A 16,042-nucleotide genomic window follows, 5' to 3' on the forward strand; every position below is an offset into this window, starting at 1 on the left:
GTCAATTAGTCTGGACCTGACTCCAAATAAACTTTCAGTAAATGTTTAAATAAGTTGAATTTGGTAGCCTCCATTAGGTTGGGAGAGTTCAAAGTTGCAAAAACACAGGGGTGTTCCCAAATAATCCATTCTTTCAGTGCCAAAAATAATGGACTAGTCTTGGGAGGCAGATTATTTAGCACTTTTCTCTACTTGAAAGTAACATCAACGATGCCCAGCCAGTGAGAAAATGAGTAGATGTGAGTATATCGACCAACCAATCAACTGGCCAACCCAGAGACCATAGCTGTGTCTGAGTGTCTAGAACAAGATTTTCATATTTAGTTCTTAGACAAACCAAGAGTTTTTTTTTGTGCAAAATGTCCTAAATGCATGTTAGTAGCAAAGCATGGGCTAAATGTAAAAAAGAAATAACAATTGAGGGTTGGAGGTTGATTACCATCTCATTAATGAAGCAATAGTTATTTTTAAAATGCCTCTACAACACTTTTAGCATTAGAGGTTTTGGTTTCTGCACAGTAGCTCGGTGGTTAGCACTGTCGCCTCACAGCTAGAAGATCCCTGGTTTGCGACCCAGCCTGGGTCTGGGATCTTTCCAGGTACTGTGGCTTCATCCCACAGTCCAAAAACGTGCTGAGGTTAATTGGTGATTCTAAATTGTCCGTAACTATGAGCCTGTTTGTTTGTCTCTATGTGTAGCACTCTGATAGACTGTCCAAGGTGTCCCCTGCCTTTGCCCTAAGTCAGCTGGGATAGACTAGGTGGATGGTTTTGGTTTCCTAGTGCCAGCCCCTGTTGGCCATGTGAGGAACTACATCTCCCAGCAGTGTGGCGTAGTGGTGAAAGACTGGCTTTACAGTCTATAGAGTTCTGTGCTCTGGCAAAGAAAAAATGTTTGTTGCAATAAGACACAAAACTTACAGTACCGTATTGCTTGTGTTGATGCTGTATGTAGTCAGGAGTTGGATCTGTGGGGAAGGGGATGAGTCCAGCTCAGCAGTCAGATGAACAGTGAGTACTCTCTTGTTCCAGACAGAGAAATGCTGCAGGGAAAAACAAAAATGTCCACTCATGCTGAAGGTTTAACTTTACAACAATACAATGGTGTTCGCTTTGGAATTTGTAGTAATGTTTGTTGTTGATATATTGTGTGTCTCTAACATACAGTCGTTTGAAAAAGCACTACAGAGCTACAAATAACTTCCGTTCACAGAGAAGAACAATCACTTACATGCTGAGAAACAAGCTCCTACAGCTTAAACCAGCGAGACGTGAGCAACATCTGACAGGTGCTGTGTTCACACCTCTCTCCTCCTTTATCCATGCTGACAGCAGACACGCGGTACTTGATGCATTTGCATTTAGATCATTCAAAAGCTTTACAGTTTCACTAGCAGCAAGTATTTTGACTTTATTTTTTGAAACCCTGCATTACTACAGTACTCCAAAAGATAACTAAGAGCTCACTAAAGTCACACTAAAGTCCTTAATGAGACAGTTTACTATGCATGTGCTGCAGTGCATTTAAAAAGTGTATCTTGATACATTGTATTTTAAGGAATAGTGAATCTGAATGTTCTCTTTGCACGTACACATACATGCGTTCTGGTAAGCCACCCCCCCCGCTTCAGTGGTTATAAGCCAATTGGGATCCTATATGAGATGGTGATGGGCTTACATGTCTGTGGTGACGGTGGGGGCTATTCTTTGTACAAGAGCATTAGTGGTGCTAAATGCAGTAATACCATGAGGACTAATGTGGTTGTAACAGCGTGTTGCTTTAAAACAGGTGCAGAAGAGAAGTTAAAGGCAGAGTGAACAGGAGGGTTAAGCCAAGAGTGGGATCTTTATGCACCTTATGCACATTCCCCTCGTACAGGTAGCAGAAAACACAACGGATGCACCTTTAGGGTTCTAGACATGTTTGGGAAGTTGAAGGGCCTCCTCAGTGGCCCACAGGTGCCAGCGGAGTCTGGAACCAGGAGGGTGGACCCCGACCCAGCTCCAGCTCCAGCTCTAGCTCCAGCTCCAGCTCTAGCTCCGGCTCCAGCTCCAGCTCCAGCTCCAGCTCCAAGCAAAGTAAGACAAGCTCTCACTAAAAATGCTCTTTATTAACTGTTCAGCATATTATTTATTCATATGGTGGGTCTGAAAAGATGCAGGATTCTTCTGTGATACTCTTTCAAACTTTGATTAGCTTTAATGCAGCCCAGCATGTGCCAGTCACAGCAGCAGCAGCCAAGACTGAAATCAAAGATAACCACAGAAAATAATATATTGCATCCAGCATGTAATACAGCAAATTGGTTACATTTGTTTCTCCTCAGATCAAAGCAGTGGCTTCTTATCTGCTCCTCCATCCATTCATTGGCTCAGTACTCTTGCCAGCAAAGAATCAAACAAAATTGTTTCATTACACGGACCTCATTGAAATCGTTCATTACCCAACGGGCACTTTTAAATTCATTTCGGCTCAAACAGAGCTTGTTTTTAAAAGTGTCTATCAGGCAAGAGAGTAATTTGTCAAATGCTAAATTCGCTATTCTTTAAAAAACCCTCTCGAAATTAAAATGTCTCTCTAATGGCCGCGGCTTGACTAATGGAGCCAAGCATCTGACTTTGTGGAAAATGTTGATTTGTCGTGTAGGAGGAGAAGCCAGCCGATAAGGAGGATGAAGCCAAGAAAGTGGACAAACCGCAGGGTAAGTTATTCAAGAGGCTGAAAATGATACGGTTACTGTAGAAGCTGGATCTGTATCCCAGGCACTTAGAAACAAGATGGAAACTTCATTTATGCACACTATTCTTTTCAGTACAGTGCAACTTTTTTTTGATTCTCTTTATATTTTTGTATATAACATATTATAGTGTAACCCAATGCTAGTGGAATTACCTCAACACTTACTTGCTCTCAGATTAATTTTTTGTCAAGTTTAAATCCATGGAGTATTGGAAGCTTCAGATAACCATAATCAGCTTTGTGTGCACTTGAAAGGCAGAAGTATCGATCAGTAAAGATAATCACACTGGGAAGGCAACAGACAGGCCTGCAAATGACACCAATTGGCTGGTGACAGATGCTCCCGTTGGACAGATCACCTCTGGACAACTTTTCTCAGCCCTGCTGTCCGTCTCAATTTCAGCTTAGTTTCCTCGGTTGCTAAGCTCTACAAGAAATTGAATTTCATTGATTTGCTGATTATCTTGCTAGCTTAGACTCCCTCTTGCAGCCAATTTGGAATGAAGAGCATTGGGATTGTCTCTGTCATCCATCCAGGTTCTATCATCCCCCCACTGGTGATCATACTGTTAGTTAATGTGTCTGGAAGCCAGCGAGACAACTCCTGATCAATTTCCTTAACTGTGCTGTATAGCTGCTTGTCTCTCCCTTCTACATAAGTATAAAATCGGACTCGTATATAACCAGTGCAGCATAGATGCCAAAAAAGGATTAAAGAACTCTGTGTTACTTCATTGCTTTATATAGAGCTTTGTCAGTTTGGACCAACAGATGCCTTTCAAACTAATAGACATACTTTTTAGCCATGTGAATTATATATTCAAGTAACTTTGAAAGAAACTTCAAGATGTTTCAGCTAATCCATTTTTATAACAGTAATAATGCTAATTATGTCATTTATAAAGCACTTTATGAAAACTGTCAAAAATGCTTTACAGGAAAACAAGGAATGAAAAAGTAAAATGAAATATTGTGCTTTATTCTAGCCTCGACAGATACAAAGTACATTCTAATAATAAGGAGGAGGAGTTGAAATATAATTCTGATTTTTTTGTTTTCTCCTGCCCCTTCACCAGCCGCTGCCCCTGCCCCTGCCCCTGCCCCTGCTCCTGCCCCTGCCTCTGCCCCTGCCCCTGCCCCTGCTCCTGCCCCTGCCCCTGCCTCTACAGCAGCACCAGCTAACCCTGACCAACCTGGAGCCGAGGGGTAAGATCTGCACTGGTTTCTATAGTTTCTGCTTCTTTGAGCAACAGTCACACTGACATCCACCAACCTTCATCATCACCAATGGTTTTGTGTTTTTGCCCACTTCATTTGTTGTGCTGCCTTTAATCGCATTGAAAGTAATAAGCAATCACAGAGAGTAGTTACAGCGTATTTATCCCTGGAGAATCTGCCTGGCCCCCAAACTACACTTTAGCTTACCAAAACACACGCCTGCCAAGACAGCAACACCACAAACCTGTATCAAATTAATCACCCAATGGACGCTAATTAATCAGCTTCCCTGGCAACACGGCAGAGGAAGACAGAGAAAGCCCTCAGAGATGAGCGCAGCATGTGAGATCTTTATCCTCTGGTGCATCGCACATATTAACACAAGGATGACCTGAAAGTGGATTAAAAGCTTTTCAGCTTTTTAGCTTTAAGAAGCTCACCGGGGCTGCATCTGGCATAGCAATAAAAGCCACAGAGACGACAGGTAGAGACAGAAATGGCTGATCCTCACAGTTGTAAACACATCTTCTTTTATAAATGAGGAAACGTGTGGTAAATGTTTCATTAATGAGTAATGAAAGAGTGGTGGGAAGAGCTGGGGACTCCAGGTGGAGAGCAGATATTTAAAGGTGATGTGAAAGACATTCCTCAGTAGGGTTAGACTGATGTGAGCTAATTATGTTTCACACAAACGGCTCTAATGCAGTTTCAAACTACACTTCTCATGATGTGTGTTTAATACCCTATGCTAGTTCTAAACACACTCTTTGTACAGCTTTATTCATGCACTTCTACAAACTTCTCTTCCAAAAGAAATACCAGTATTTTTTTTCCACTGTAGCACTCAAATTTTCTAATGCAAACAGATGTAAAGCACGAGTCTGTGTCTGTCTTGCATTTCGCAAGATTAGAATGTGGCCCTGGACTTGACGAGGCACATTAGGGAGATGAAAAGCTGCAGCCTTCAGGGTAGATTAAGACTGCGAAGACTTCCTATCAGCACTGCGACTCACTGCCACCAGAGGGTGACCTCATCTGCAGCTCTGACCAAAGGACAGAAGACTCTCAGTCACCTTTGAGCTGAGTTATAACAGCTTTCAAAGTTAACTTTCTTTCACTCTGCATCCCAAAATAATGTGAAAAGAAAATCCACTTAAAGGCAGCTATTGCAAAGTGTGACCATGGCATAGAGCGACCTCTTAAAAAGACCTCATTCTAATGACTTCTTCTATCAGATGTGATCCTGAATTTGATCCACTAGGGGGCAAAACATGAACATCCATGATCTGTCCTGCTGAGTCTGAAGTTGTCTGTGTCAATTAGCTGCATTTCACTGTAAATCTCTCTATATGACGTCACAAATGACTGTTACTGTGCTGAGTCGTGAGCTAACAGCAGCTTATACTCATGAAATAACCACTGATGGTGGAAACTGAGCTTTCTGAAGCATTGAATCACCATTAAAATGGGGACATCTGCTGGCCACATTCTGTCACTGCAAATTAAGTGATGAATTAGCGTGAAACTACAGAGGAACAGTAAGAACACGTGGTCTCGTGGATTTGATTGTTCTTGTTTCAGTCAGTAAAGTTTAATCTACCACATAGAAACCCCAATCTGCCTCCTAGAAAATGGAGTTTACCGAAGCTTTGAACACAATATGAGGAAATAATGAAATATCATTTTTACTGTTGTTCAACATCCGAGTCCGTTTCAACGTCTGCAAGCTGATTTTACTATCTGGAAAAACTGCACATTTAAAGTCTCCCTCTGCTCAAAAATGTGATTTTTTTTTTTAATGTTTCTTCAAGTTAGATTGTGTCTTTCTCTGTTCTCACTTTCAATCAGAATTTAGGTATAACAAACAAAATTGTGTTTGACATCACAATTCAGGCCCAGTATGAAGGATTCATTTGAGAAACAAATTATCTCCATTTTCACTTTCTCTAAATTGTGTTTTGAATTGTGCACTCCAGGGAATATCATTCAAACTGATGTTGCATTGTTTTGACAAGACAGCTCAATTTGTGTTAGTTTTCCTAAATCATGTGCAGTCAAAGGAAATATAATCAAACTGATTTTTAAAATGGTTTGATATGTTTTTTGCAAATGAATTCGTAGCTACTTAACAAGAAGTCAGTGTATGAACTGTATTACATGATGGTTGGTACGCTACAGGTTTAGAGAAACAAACAGGAGGATCTACATGGAAGCTAAGTTATGAACGTTTCTAGATGGGGTCAGCTGCAAAATATATTGTAGTCACTTAAATAAATCAGTATAATTTATATATATTTATATTTAGAATATTTCAACAGGTGTACGTAGCTATCAGACAGCCATTTCCAACAGGGAAATGAAGCAATTAACATCAATCCCCATAAGAAGCTGATTTTTAAAGTACAGTAACTAAAGTATTTTTCATCAAAATGCTACCTTCATACTACAAATATTTTCAGAGTTGCAGGTCCTTGAAGTAGTTGATAGTTGAAGTTTTGCAGCTTTTAATTAGCACTAGTTTTTCCAGCATTCTCTAACTACTTCATGAGTACAGTAGATAGATGCAGCAAAATATACAATCTGAGGTTGTATTTGCTGAAGGAACAAACTTACAAAACAGCAACTGAGTTGTATCAGTGTGATTTGTCAAAATTATTCTATAAAACGTGTCAACACCACTGTTGCGTCTCCATTTCACCGCCACAAGCTACACTGATATGTGCTAAAATATGACTATATTAAAAACACTTAAGTATTGATGAGTTCAATACGAGCCTGGTATCAAAATGTAGGTAAAAATGAGAATTTTTATGTGCTTTAACTTGTTCTGACCAAACACCTATCACATGTGTTATGCCTCTTTACTCTTGAAGTTTACCTGAGATGCACTTTTTAAAATTTTCACCAGTGAATTGTCAGAAAATAGATTATATACCAAAGCTTATTTCTCTGGTGCAGTTTTGCTATTGAAACTATCACTTATTCTATTATATTAATGCTCAACATTGGTTGTCGAAAAAAAAAATCATGCTGAACAAAAGCAAGGTTTTGGCTTTAGATTGTGAAACTTGCATCAAATTTAAACCAGCTAGCAAGAGTCTCTGCAGAATTTGTCTTTAAGAATTCATCCTGGAAAGTCTGTATTTTTTATGAACTTAATTTAATAAGTTGACTGACCTGTCAGCTGTTCATTTATTCCACTCCTTATTTTATGTCACAGTGCCTCAATGTTTAGTTAGACTAAGTAGAAATTAGCATAAATTATTACTCATTAAAACTCATCGTTCTACTCTGGGGACCTTTTAGGAGTCCAGAGTTAGAGGATCCAGGGTGCCTTGAAGACACATATCTAAACAATATATTAAATAAATATTAAGGCGCTAGTACCTGAAGTCATTTAAAAACTAAAAGCTAAATCTTAAAATGAATCCTAAAATGAACAGCAAGCTTTTGAAGAGCCTTTGAAACCCAGGGTAATATCTCTCTATGATAAGCTTTTCACTGCTGCATTTTGGTTCATCTGAAGTTTGTTTAGGGTTGCTTTAGAGGCCTGAGAACCGGGCTTTATACCAGGCAAGTGTGCTGGAATTAAAACCATTAAATGTCCTTGTGGGCCTTGATAGTGAACCAGTATGCATCAAAAGCAGGACTAAGTGGGATGGATCCATCACTGATATACCAGCGCTTTCCCTTCTGTGATGAGCCAAATTGTCTGATGGAACTGTTGTTTTTCAGACAGGAGGCGGCTCCTCCTCCACCTCTACCCATAGTCATCAACAGGTACTCAGACGACCAACTCAGAGCCATAATCAAACTGATGAGAGAGAGAAACGCCATCTACAGGGAGAAAGTGGCTGATCAGTACGCTTCATCCCCTGAGATATCTCCTCCTGTCAGTGAGTACCAAAGCAGAGTTTTTCATCTACATGCACATGTTGTAAAACTTAAAGGTGTATTGACTGTGAGACATTCTTATGGACATTATTGTCTCTTTACTGAGCGATACGTGCCCAAATGATAAAGACATAACTTAGAATAAATGTTTTAGCCCACTTATTTGTGATGTTATGCCTTCAGCACCAATACTACGCAAAGACGACTACACAAAACTCATTGAGGAAAGGGAACGGCAAGCAGAGCAGGACCGGATAAAGAAGGAGGAGGCCGATAAGAAGAAGAAAGAGGAGCAGGAGAAGAAGAAGAAGGAGGATGAGCAGAAGAAGAAGGAGAAGGAGGAGGAGGACAAGAAGAAAGCAGAGGAGGAGAAGAAGAAGGAGAAGGTGAGCATTAAGACCAAGTTAACTCTAGCTGCCTGGACTACGGTGGACATGATGCTGAAACCCATCGAGGACAGGATGGACTCCCTGGTGGGGACCACCATAGACCCTTTCACAGATCGACGCTACATCGCGTGGCTCAGCCTGGTGACTCTGGCCTTCAACTACAACACGTGGTTCTTGACGGCCCGTCTGTGTTTCCCCTACCACACTGAGAGCGCCATCCCTTACTGGCTCGCCGTGGACCTGCTGGCCGACCTCATCTACCTCACAGACAACATCATCTTCCAGCCGCGCAAACAGTTCGTCAAAGGAGGAGACATCATAGTAAGAGTCACATGACCCTGATCGCTGACTAACAATGACCTGGATTAAGATAGATGTGACAACTTGGCTTTTCTTTTTCATTCCAGAAAGACAGAGTGATGACAAAGCAGCACTACAGAGACTCAGACAGATTCCTGGTAGTGTGACTTCAATTAAAAATTTGAATGAATTTTAATATTTAAAGAATAAAACACTGACATCATGTTGATAATAAACATATGATAACATAATCAGTAAGATATAATAAGATATAAACAAATAAATAAAAGGATAAAAAAATAAAAAACACACAGTCAGCAAAGGTAAAGATGCAGTTACCCAAGCATTATTTTTATTTTGTCAAACTATCTATAGTTATCAGATTGTTGTTATCGTGACTTTTTTGTCCACTATTATTGTGTAGAAAAATATTTGTAATTTGACATCCCTACTGTAAACTAATGTCAGTGACGTGAAACATTTTTCTCTCAACAGTTCGACGCCATTTCCACCCTTCCTTTTGACTTGCTGTACATACAGTTTGGATTTAAATCCATTTTCAGGTTCAACCGTCTTCTCAAGGTGAGTTTCCTCGTGTGCTAATTCTCTCGAGGATATTTAGACAATGATCAATGCGTTTGACTTTCTGGCTGACCTTTCTCTCTTTATTCTCAAGGCAGACACGTTTTTTGAGTTCAGTGACCGTCTAGAAAGCATCATGGCCAAAGCTTACATCTGGAGGTACGTCACGTGATGAATTTGACAATTATAATATTATTATTGTTAACATATGTGTTACAGCCTTTATCCCACAAATGTCTATTAAGATAAGAGACAAAGAAGTGTACCAAACTAAAATCTTAATAGCAGTGTGTTTACTTTACACATATCATGGTCATGAAGCAGCCTCTAAAACTCATGCAGCAGTGGAAGCAAAGAGCAATAGAGAGTAGAAAGTGATATCTTTGCTCCTCTGTTAGAGTGATCCGCACCATCGGCTACCTCCTCTTCATGCTCCACATCAATGCCTGCTTCTACTACGTGGCCTCAGACTATCAGGGCATCGGCCAAACCACATGGGTTTACTCTGGCCTAGGCAGCGCGTAAGTACAGTATCTTTGTATTCCTGCTGGAGTTTGGGGGTATAGGGTAACCCTGTCTTCTGTACATTGCACATTTCTAAATACATATTAGTTGTCTTGAACACACAGTACATGGCTGAATGTCACATGAACAGTCACACGTATAATATATATGCAACACAAGACAACACAGAGCTTTTCAGAGTAACTGCAGTAATCTGACTTCACGTTTACAAAATCTGCATCTGTGACACATCCAAAGAAAATCCTAAGTTTGAATCTGTTGCATGTATGTTCCATCTTTGCTGCTGCTGCAGTTACATCAGCTGCTTTTTCTATGCGGAGAAGTCCCTGCTGATGATCGCTGAGTTGCCAGTTCCAGACTCCATGTTCGGACAGATCTTTCAGATGATCAACTACCTTTTTGGGGCATTCTTTATGTCCGTCATTCTCGGCCAGGTAGTTTCTGTCTTGTAGCATTTGCCTTATATTTTATTTTTTGCCTTCTGCTTCTTCGCATTTTTTTTTTCCAATGAGTCGCTCCAGCTGACATTCAGTGTCTTTTTAATCTTGACAATTTTTCTTTTTTTTAAGCAGTTAAAGCAATTGCAGCAAATTTAGTTATTTAAAAAATTTACTGCAAGATGTCAAGGGAATCAAGCTTTAAAAAAAGATTCAAGACATCCGCTCAGCTCAGGACTGCCCACTCCTTCCACAACACAGATACAGATTCTTCTATGAATCCACTCAGACACACCGGCCAGAAACACACAGTCATAGTTTGTGAGAGCCGCTCTAACAACCCTCACCCTCTCTACAGGTATCTGCGTTGTTACTACTTTGCAGTTCGCAGTCTGATCAACATCGGGGGTCTTAACGAACCCCACACCGTCTTTGAGATTACCTTTCAGATGACTAACTTTTTCACGGGCGTCTTTGTGTTCTCCAGTTTGATTGGACAGGTAACATAGAGCGACACTGTGTCTGTAGCATCAACCATAGCATCCTGAGGAATCCTGAGATTAGCATCTGTAAATTAGCCCATCATCTCCTTCTCCATTTGTCTTGGTAAAGTAGTGTGAGATGAAGAAGCCCATCCTGTTAGAAACAGCTAACATTCACACTAACAAACTATCATCCGTCGCTCTGTCTCTTGTATTCTATTGGTTCCCTGTGGAGTCTTGACTGTGAAAAAGCTTGTCAAAGATGCTGAATGTAGCATTTTGACAACAAAAACTCTTCTCTCCATTGTCTGATTGACTAATGTAGTTATTCAGTTTAACCAAAGTTCTTCTTACTTCATGTATTTACTCTAATTTTATCATCATCCTGCCTCAGATGAGGGATGTCATCGGTGCAGCTACAGCTGGACAGACCTACTTTCGTTCCTCCATGGACAACACCGTGGCCTACATGGTGACTAACCACATCCCCTCTTTGGTGCAGAACAGAATCCGCACCTGGTACACCTACACCTGGGACGCTCAGGGCATGCTGGGTCAGTAGACACTGTACTTACATCAGTGTTTTACAGGACATTAGAAAGCCTTGAGTTTCAAGGTAAATTCATGTCACCTCATCTCGATGTTATCAGATGAGTCAGAGCTGCTGGATAAGATGCCTCTAGTGATGAGAACTGCCATCGCTGTGGACATCAACCTCGCAACCTTCCAGAAGATTGATCTTTTCAAGGTGCAGTCACACGAAAAGATGCCACAAGCACAATAACATGAGGATACTGTAGACTGCTCAGTTAAATATCTCTTTGTGTTTCCACAGGGCTGTGACCAGCAGATGTTAGTCGACATGTTGCTGAGACTCAAGTCAATCATCTACCTACCCGGAGACTTTGTTGTGAAAAAAGTAAGTAAATGTTATGATCAAGTGATTATCCCAGATTAAAATGTCAGCTTTAAATGTTTTTCAAAACATGAAAAATAAATGTTAATTATCCATCCATTCAAAACACAATCAGTAACTTCTCTGAGTAAATCTTTTCAAACCTCCGCAGGGGGACATCGGTAAAGAGATGTACATCATTAAAAGTGGAGCAGTGCAGGTGGTGGGAGGACCTGACAACAGTATAGTGTTTGTCACACTGAAGGCCGGATGTGTGTTTGGAGAAATCAGGTAATTTCACACAAAAAAACCCAAACAGCTGCAATGAACATCAGCAGGGATGTTTAATTTACATATCCTTTTAAATGACAAGCTAACCAATTAAATCAACACTGACAGAACAGCATCTATTAGTCAAACTTAAAATGTTTTTTTTTCTTAGTCTCTTGCAGTCTTCCAAAGACGGAGGCAACAGACGGACGGCTAATGTCAAAGCTTACGGCTTCGCTAACCTCTTTGTCCTGGAGAAGAAAGACCTGTTTGACATTCTGGTCCATTATCCAGAGTCTCAGAAAGTTCTGGCCAGGAAGGGCAGGTGAGTCCTGGGCCTGAAGGCAAACACATTAGGTTTCTTTACTAGTGCACTCTGCTGTAATCACAGTAGCTGTCAGGGCTGTTCCTGCGGAGAGGAATTCTTGGTGCCCCACAAAGAGGTTTCAGCCAATTGGAGTTTCATTTAGTCAAGAACAATAGACATTTCAGTTTATCCAGGTGCCATAAAAAACAGGAAAATGCCATCACCAGTCTGCACACAGACTGATGAAGCTTACTTTTGTATGTAGTCACGTCCCAAAGGCCCGTTCTGAGCAGGAGAAACACTGTATTTGATCATTTAAAATAATTTCATATGGTCATTGAAGGAGCTATTTTGAGAAGTATATTAACATGGTGCAGAGATACTTACTTACCAAAATCATGTTATATTGTGGTATAATTTCAGTCAAATATAACTATTCCTTTGTTTTCCCTGCACACCAAGTGTTTGCAGTACATGCTTTAGAACAGTGGTTCTCAACTGGTCTGGGCCTGGGACCCACCATAAAACTGAAATGACAAGTCGTGACCCAAACAATATTTCTCCAAAAATCAACAATTTATTGACTGAGCGTTCGAAGACAAAACTTTTAAACCTGAACTCAAGTACTTCACAACAACTCAAAATCAAGCAGCAATACTAATTCAAGTACTGAGGACTTTGAAACAAGTAGAACAATAGGCTCAAGTAGTTCTCAGGATATATAAAAGTGCATTTTTTTTCTACAAAAAAAGTGCAATTCAACAAAACCAGTAGCTTCTCATAATACTGCACAAGTCTGCAACACTGCTGTTGTAGCTGGAGAAACTATGTATAGAAATATGTGCAAAAGAGTCCAAAACATGAAAACTGATGAAGTGCATTCAACAAATTATTAAAGTGAAGAAATGCTTAATGTTCTGATCAATCTCAAAATGTAAACACAATAAAACATTTTTCAAAGGGCTTAACTATATTTGAAAGCCAATATTTGGGGAAAAAATAGCGTGCAATATTGAAAGAAAAGTGTGTTTTTAAGCACTTACAAATAAACAAAAGTCACAAGTCACAATAAAAGTACTGCAGAACTACATGAAGTTCTAATGGCTTAGCTGAGGATGCTTTTTGGCCTTTACAAGAGTCTCAAAATCTGGCTGTATGCATGATAAAGCAACTCTGAGGTCATGCTCAATGTTCAGTTTATTTCGGTATTTTGTTTTCAGCTGAACAAGAGCTGAGAAGCCACATTCACAGAGGTATGTGGTGCTGAATGGTAGGAGGATTTTTACAGCTCGACTAGCAATGGAGGGATACTCTCTCATCACATCGTTGCACCACAACTGGGAAAGGCTTACCTCTGTGAATTTCTTTCTGAGAGTGCGGTCACATGATAGCTCCACCAGCTGACATTCATCGCTGCTACGCAACGTGATGCTTTCCATGTTTATTCCAAACGGGTCGCGCACCCAGTCGTCCTCGGGTTGTTTATCGGGAAAGTAGTCACTAAACCGCTCGAAAAGTTTATTCATGCTTCATGCTTTCACTTGCCAGTACCTCACAACACAAAATACACTGAGGCTTTTGGATTCCTTTGTCTTCGATGTAGGAAAATCCATATTTAATGTACTCGCTGTCGTACTTGCGTTTAGCCATGCTGCTGTTGCTATGAAAACATGCAGTTTCTTCTAACAGTAATACGAGTGTCCTCACCGGTCGCTGCTGACACGACGACCCCCTGCGGGTGCGGAGGGGAACTACAATGACTCGCCACTAAATTGGATTATCTTTATTTTTCTCTCTTTTTAGAAAAAGGCTCGCGACCCACCAAAAACGGCCCCGCGACCCACTTTTGGGTCTCGACCCACCAGTTGAGAAACACTGCTTTACAGCACCAGAGCGTATTTTCTGATTGGTTTTATACCTTTTGCCAGTTTTTGCAATGTCTCTGGCCTGAGCTGTTGCCAACATGGAGGTGTTTTGGCTTTTCCATATGTATGTACATGCCCATGTCCCATTCCAGTGCAACATCTCTTGAACACCGTGGAGGAAATTTCTTCAGCTTTGGCATGAAGGTTCTCTTGGACTCATGGATGAACAGATCATATTTAGGTGGTTAAATGTCACTGTGACATCACAAACCTAATTTCTGGCTATAACTCACAAATTCCAACTCTAATTGAGACAAAGCCTCACACAAATGTCTGGAAGGATAAAGTGATGATGCTTTATATCCAAAGGCTTAAAGGTAAAATCTCAGCAGACATAGATGTAAAGTTCAACTTGACTGGTTGTTGGAGGCATGCAACCACAAATCAGTAATTCAGATGCTGTTTGTCTGTGTTTATGTAGAAAACTAATGAAGGCCAAGGGCCCAGCAGCAGCTAAAGCTGAAGAGGAGAAGAAGAAAGGCCTGGCGCTGTTCGGACCCAAACCGCCGACACCCAAACTGCTGCGAGCCTTCGGAGGAAACATCAACAAAAACCTCATTGACAAAATGAAGGTAGCTACAATTTACTGTTCTCCCCAAAGACATTATTTCTACATGGTCATTGCACAAACTCCCTAACAAACAATGTTTTGTGTTGTTTTTTTTACAGAATGCTGGTGGTCAGTGAGGATTATAATGAGCCTCCTATGATTTTCTTTATAACTCCTTTTTGGGAGTAAATGTACAGTTTTATTTTCAGCTTCTTTTGTACAGAGTTTGTTTTCTTTAATGTTGAGATTTTCTCTGAGATGGACTCATTCAAACATTTACTAGAAGCCCTACAGCAGCAAGGTTCACTTAAAGCAAGACTGTGAGCTTTAAGAAAATTAGTTGTAATCACAAGGAAATGTACTAAATGACAAAAAAACACTGGCTTCAACAAACACTGAGAAATGTATTTAGTGCAATATTAGGATCCAGACACTCTCTACTGCCCCTAGTGGACACTGCATGATATATATTCTGTCATTTTACATACTGTATATATATTTTTTCAGTTTCAGTTGTAAAAGCCAAACAGAGATTATCTGTAATTATCAGAAAATTGTGACAGTATATAAAAGTTGACTAATTTTATGCCCATCTATATCTGCTAAAATAAATAATTACCTGATTTAATTGCATTTTCCTCATAATTCTGTCTTTTGTTTTTCATTTCCGTACCTACCTGTCAGCATTGCCTTTGTACGTTTAGGGTTACAGTTCAGAACCTCCCTAATCCTGTTAATCAGACATAGTGAGGCCTGATTAACTAAGTGGTCTCTCCATTTGTGGACTCCACACCTAGAAACGCTTGAAATAACACAGACACAGTCCATTTTTACACCAAGTACACTCAGCCTATATTGCCATAAGTCACTCCAATGCATTTTATACACTACCATTCAAAGGTTGGGGTCACCCAAACAATTTCATGTTTTCCATGAAAACTCCCACTTTTATCCATGTGTTAACATAACTGCACAAGGGTTTTCTAATCATCAATGAGCCTTTCAACACCATTAGCTAACACAATGTAGCATTAGAACACAGGAGTGATGGTTGCTGGAAATGTTCCTCTGTACCTCTATGGAGATATTCCATTAAAAATCAGCCGTTTCCACCTAGAATTGTCATTTACCACATTAACAATGTCTGGACTCTGTTTCGGATTCACTTAATGTTATCTTCACTAAAAATAAAAAAAATTTTAAAAAAATGCTTTTCTTTGAAAAATAAGGACATTTCTAAGTGACCCCAAACTTTTGAACAATAGTGTATGTTATCCAATTATTCAGTATATTTAAAAATATACTTTATTGTTTCAAACATAGAGGTAAAGATGATCCTGAATAAGCTGTTCTACATTTTGTTTCAACAGAGGTAATAGTAGATTATGTAGCTGATAATGATAAAATGACCACCATCCTTGTCCTTGAACATCCTTCAATAAGGTCTAATTGTTCCTTTCATTTGAATTCCTTCCATATAATTTAATTATTATTTATTTGTCAATATCTTAAAAGATACTGGAGCTTT

General features: G+C 39.9%; 1 protein-coding gene across 1 annotated transcript; it reads left to right on the forward strand.

Annotated features, from left to right (window-relative positions):
* The first annotated feature begins 1,760 nt into the window (after positions 1 to 1,760).
* LOC111587069 (cyclic nucleotide-gated cation channel beta-3) lies at positions 1,761 to 15,147 on the forward strand. Its single transcript, XM_055007314.1, has 17 exons — positions 1,761 to 2,079; positions 2,648 to 2,702; positions 3,817 to 3,946; positions 7,694 to 7,854; positions 8,036 to 8,562; positions 8,649 to 8,699; positions 9,037 to 9,123; positions 9,218 to 9,282; positions 9,522 to 9,644; positions 10,444 to 10,585; positions 10,962 to 11,121; positions 11,218 to 11,315; positions 11,403 to 11,486; positions 11,635 to 11,753; positions 11,905 to 12,057; positions 14,386 to 14,536; positions 14,634 to 15,147. The coding sequence occupies exons 1-17, from the start codon at positions 1,921 to 1,923 to the stop codon at positions 14,649 to 14,651; spliced, it is 2,283 nt and encodes a 760-aa protein (XP_054863289.1). The 5' UTR covers positions 1,761 to 1,920; the 3' UTR covers positions 14,652 to 15,147.
* Positions 15,148 to 16,042: the final 895 nt, after the last annotated feature.

The sequence above is a fragment of the Amphiprion ocellaris genome, chromosome 22 (assembly GCF_022539595.1).
Source record: "Amphiprion ocellaris isolate individual 3 ecotype Okinawa chromosome 22, ASM2253959v1, whole genome shotgun sequence".
NCBI lineage: Eukaryota > Metazoa > Chordata > Actinopteri > Pomacentridae > Amphiprion > Amphiprion ocellaris.

Bases quoted from the DNA above. Each gene is read 5' to 3' on its own strand.
- LOC111587069 (XM_055007314.1), top strand. From the start codon at position 1,921: ATGTTTGGGAAGTTGAAGGGCCTCCTCAGTGGCCCACAGGTGCCAGCG. The intron at 8,563-8,648 runs GTAAGAGTCACA...TTTTCATTCCAG, and splicing joins TCAAAGGAGGAGACATCATA to AAAGACAGAGTGATGACAAA. The intron at 9,283-9,521 runs GTACGTCACGTG...CTCCTCTGTTAG, and splicing joins GCCAAAGCTTACATCTGGAG to AGTGATCCGCACCATCGGCT.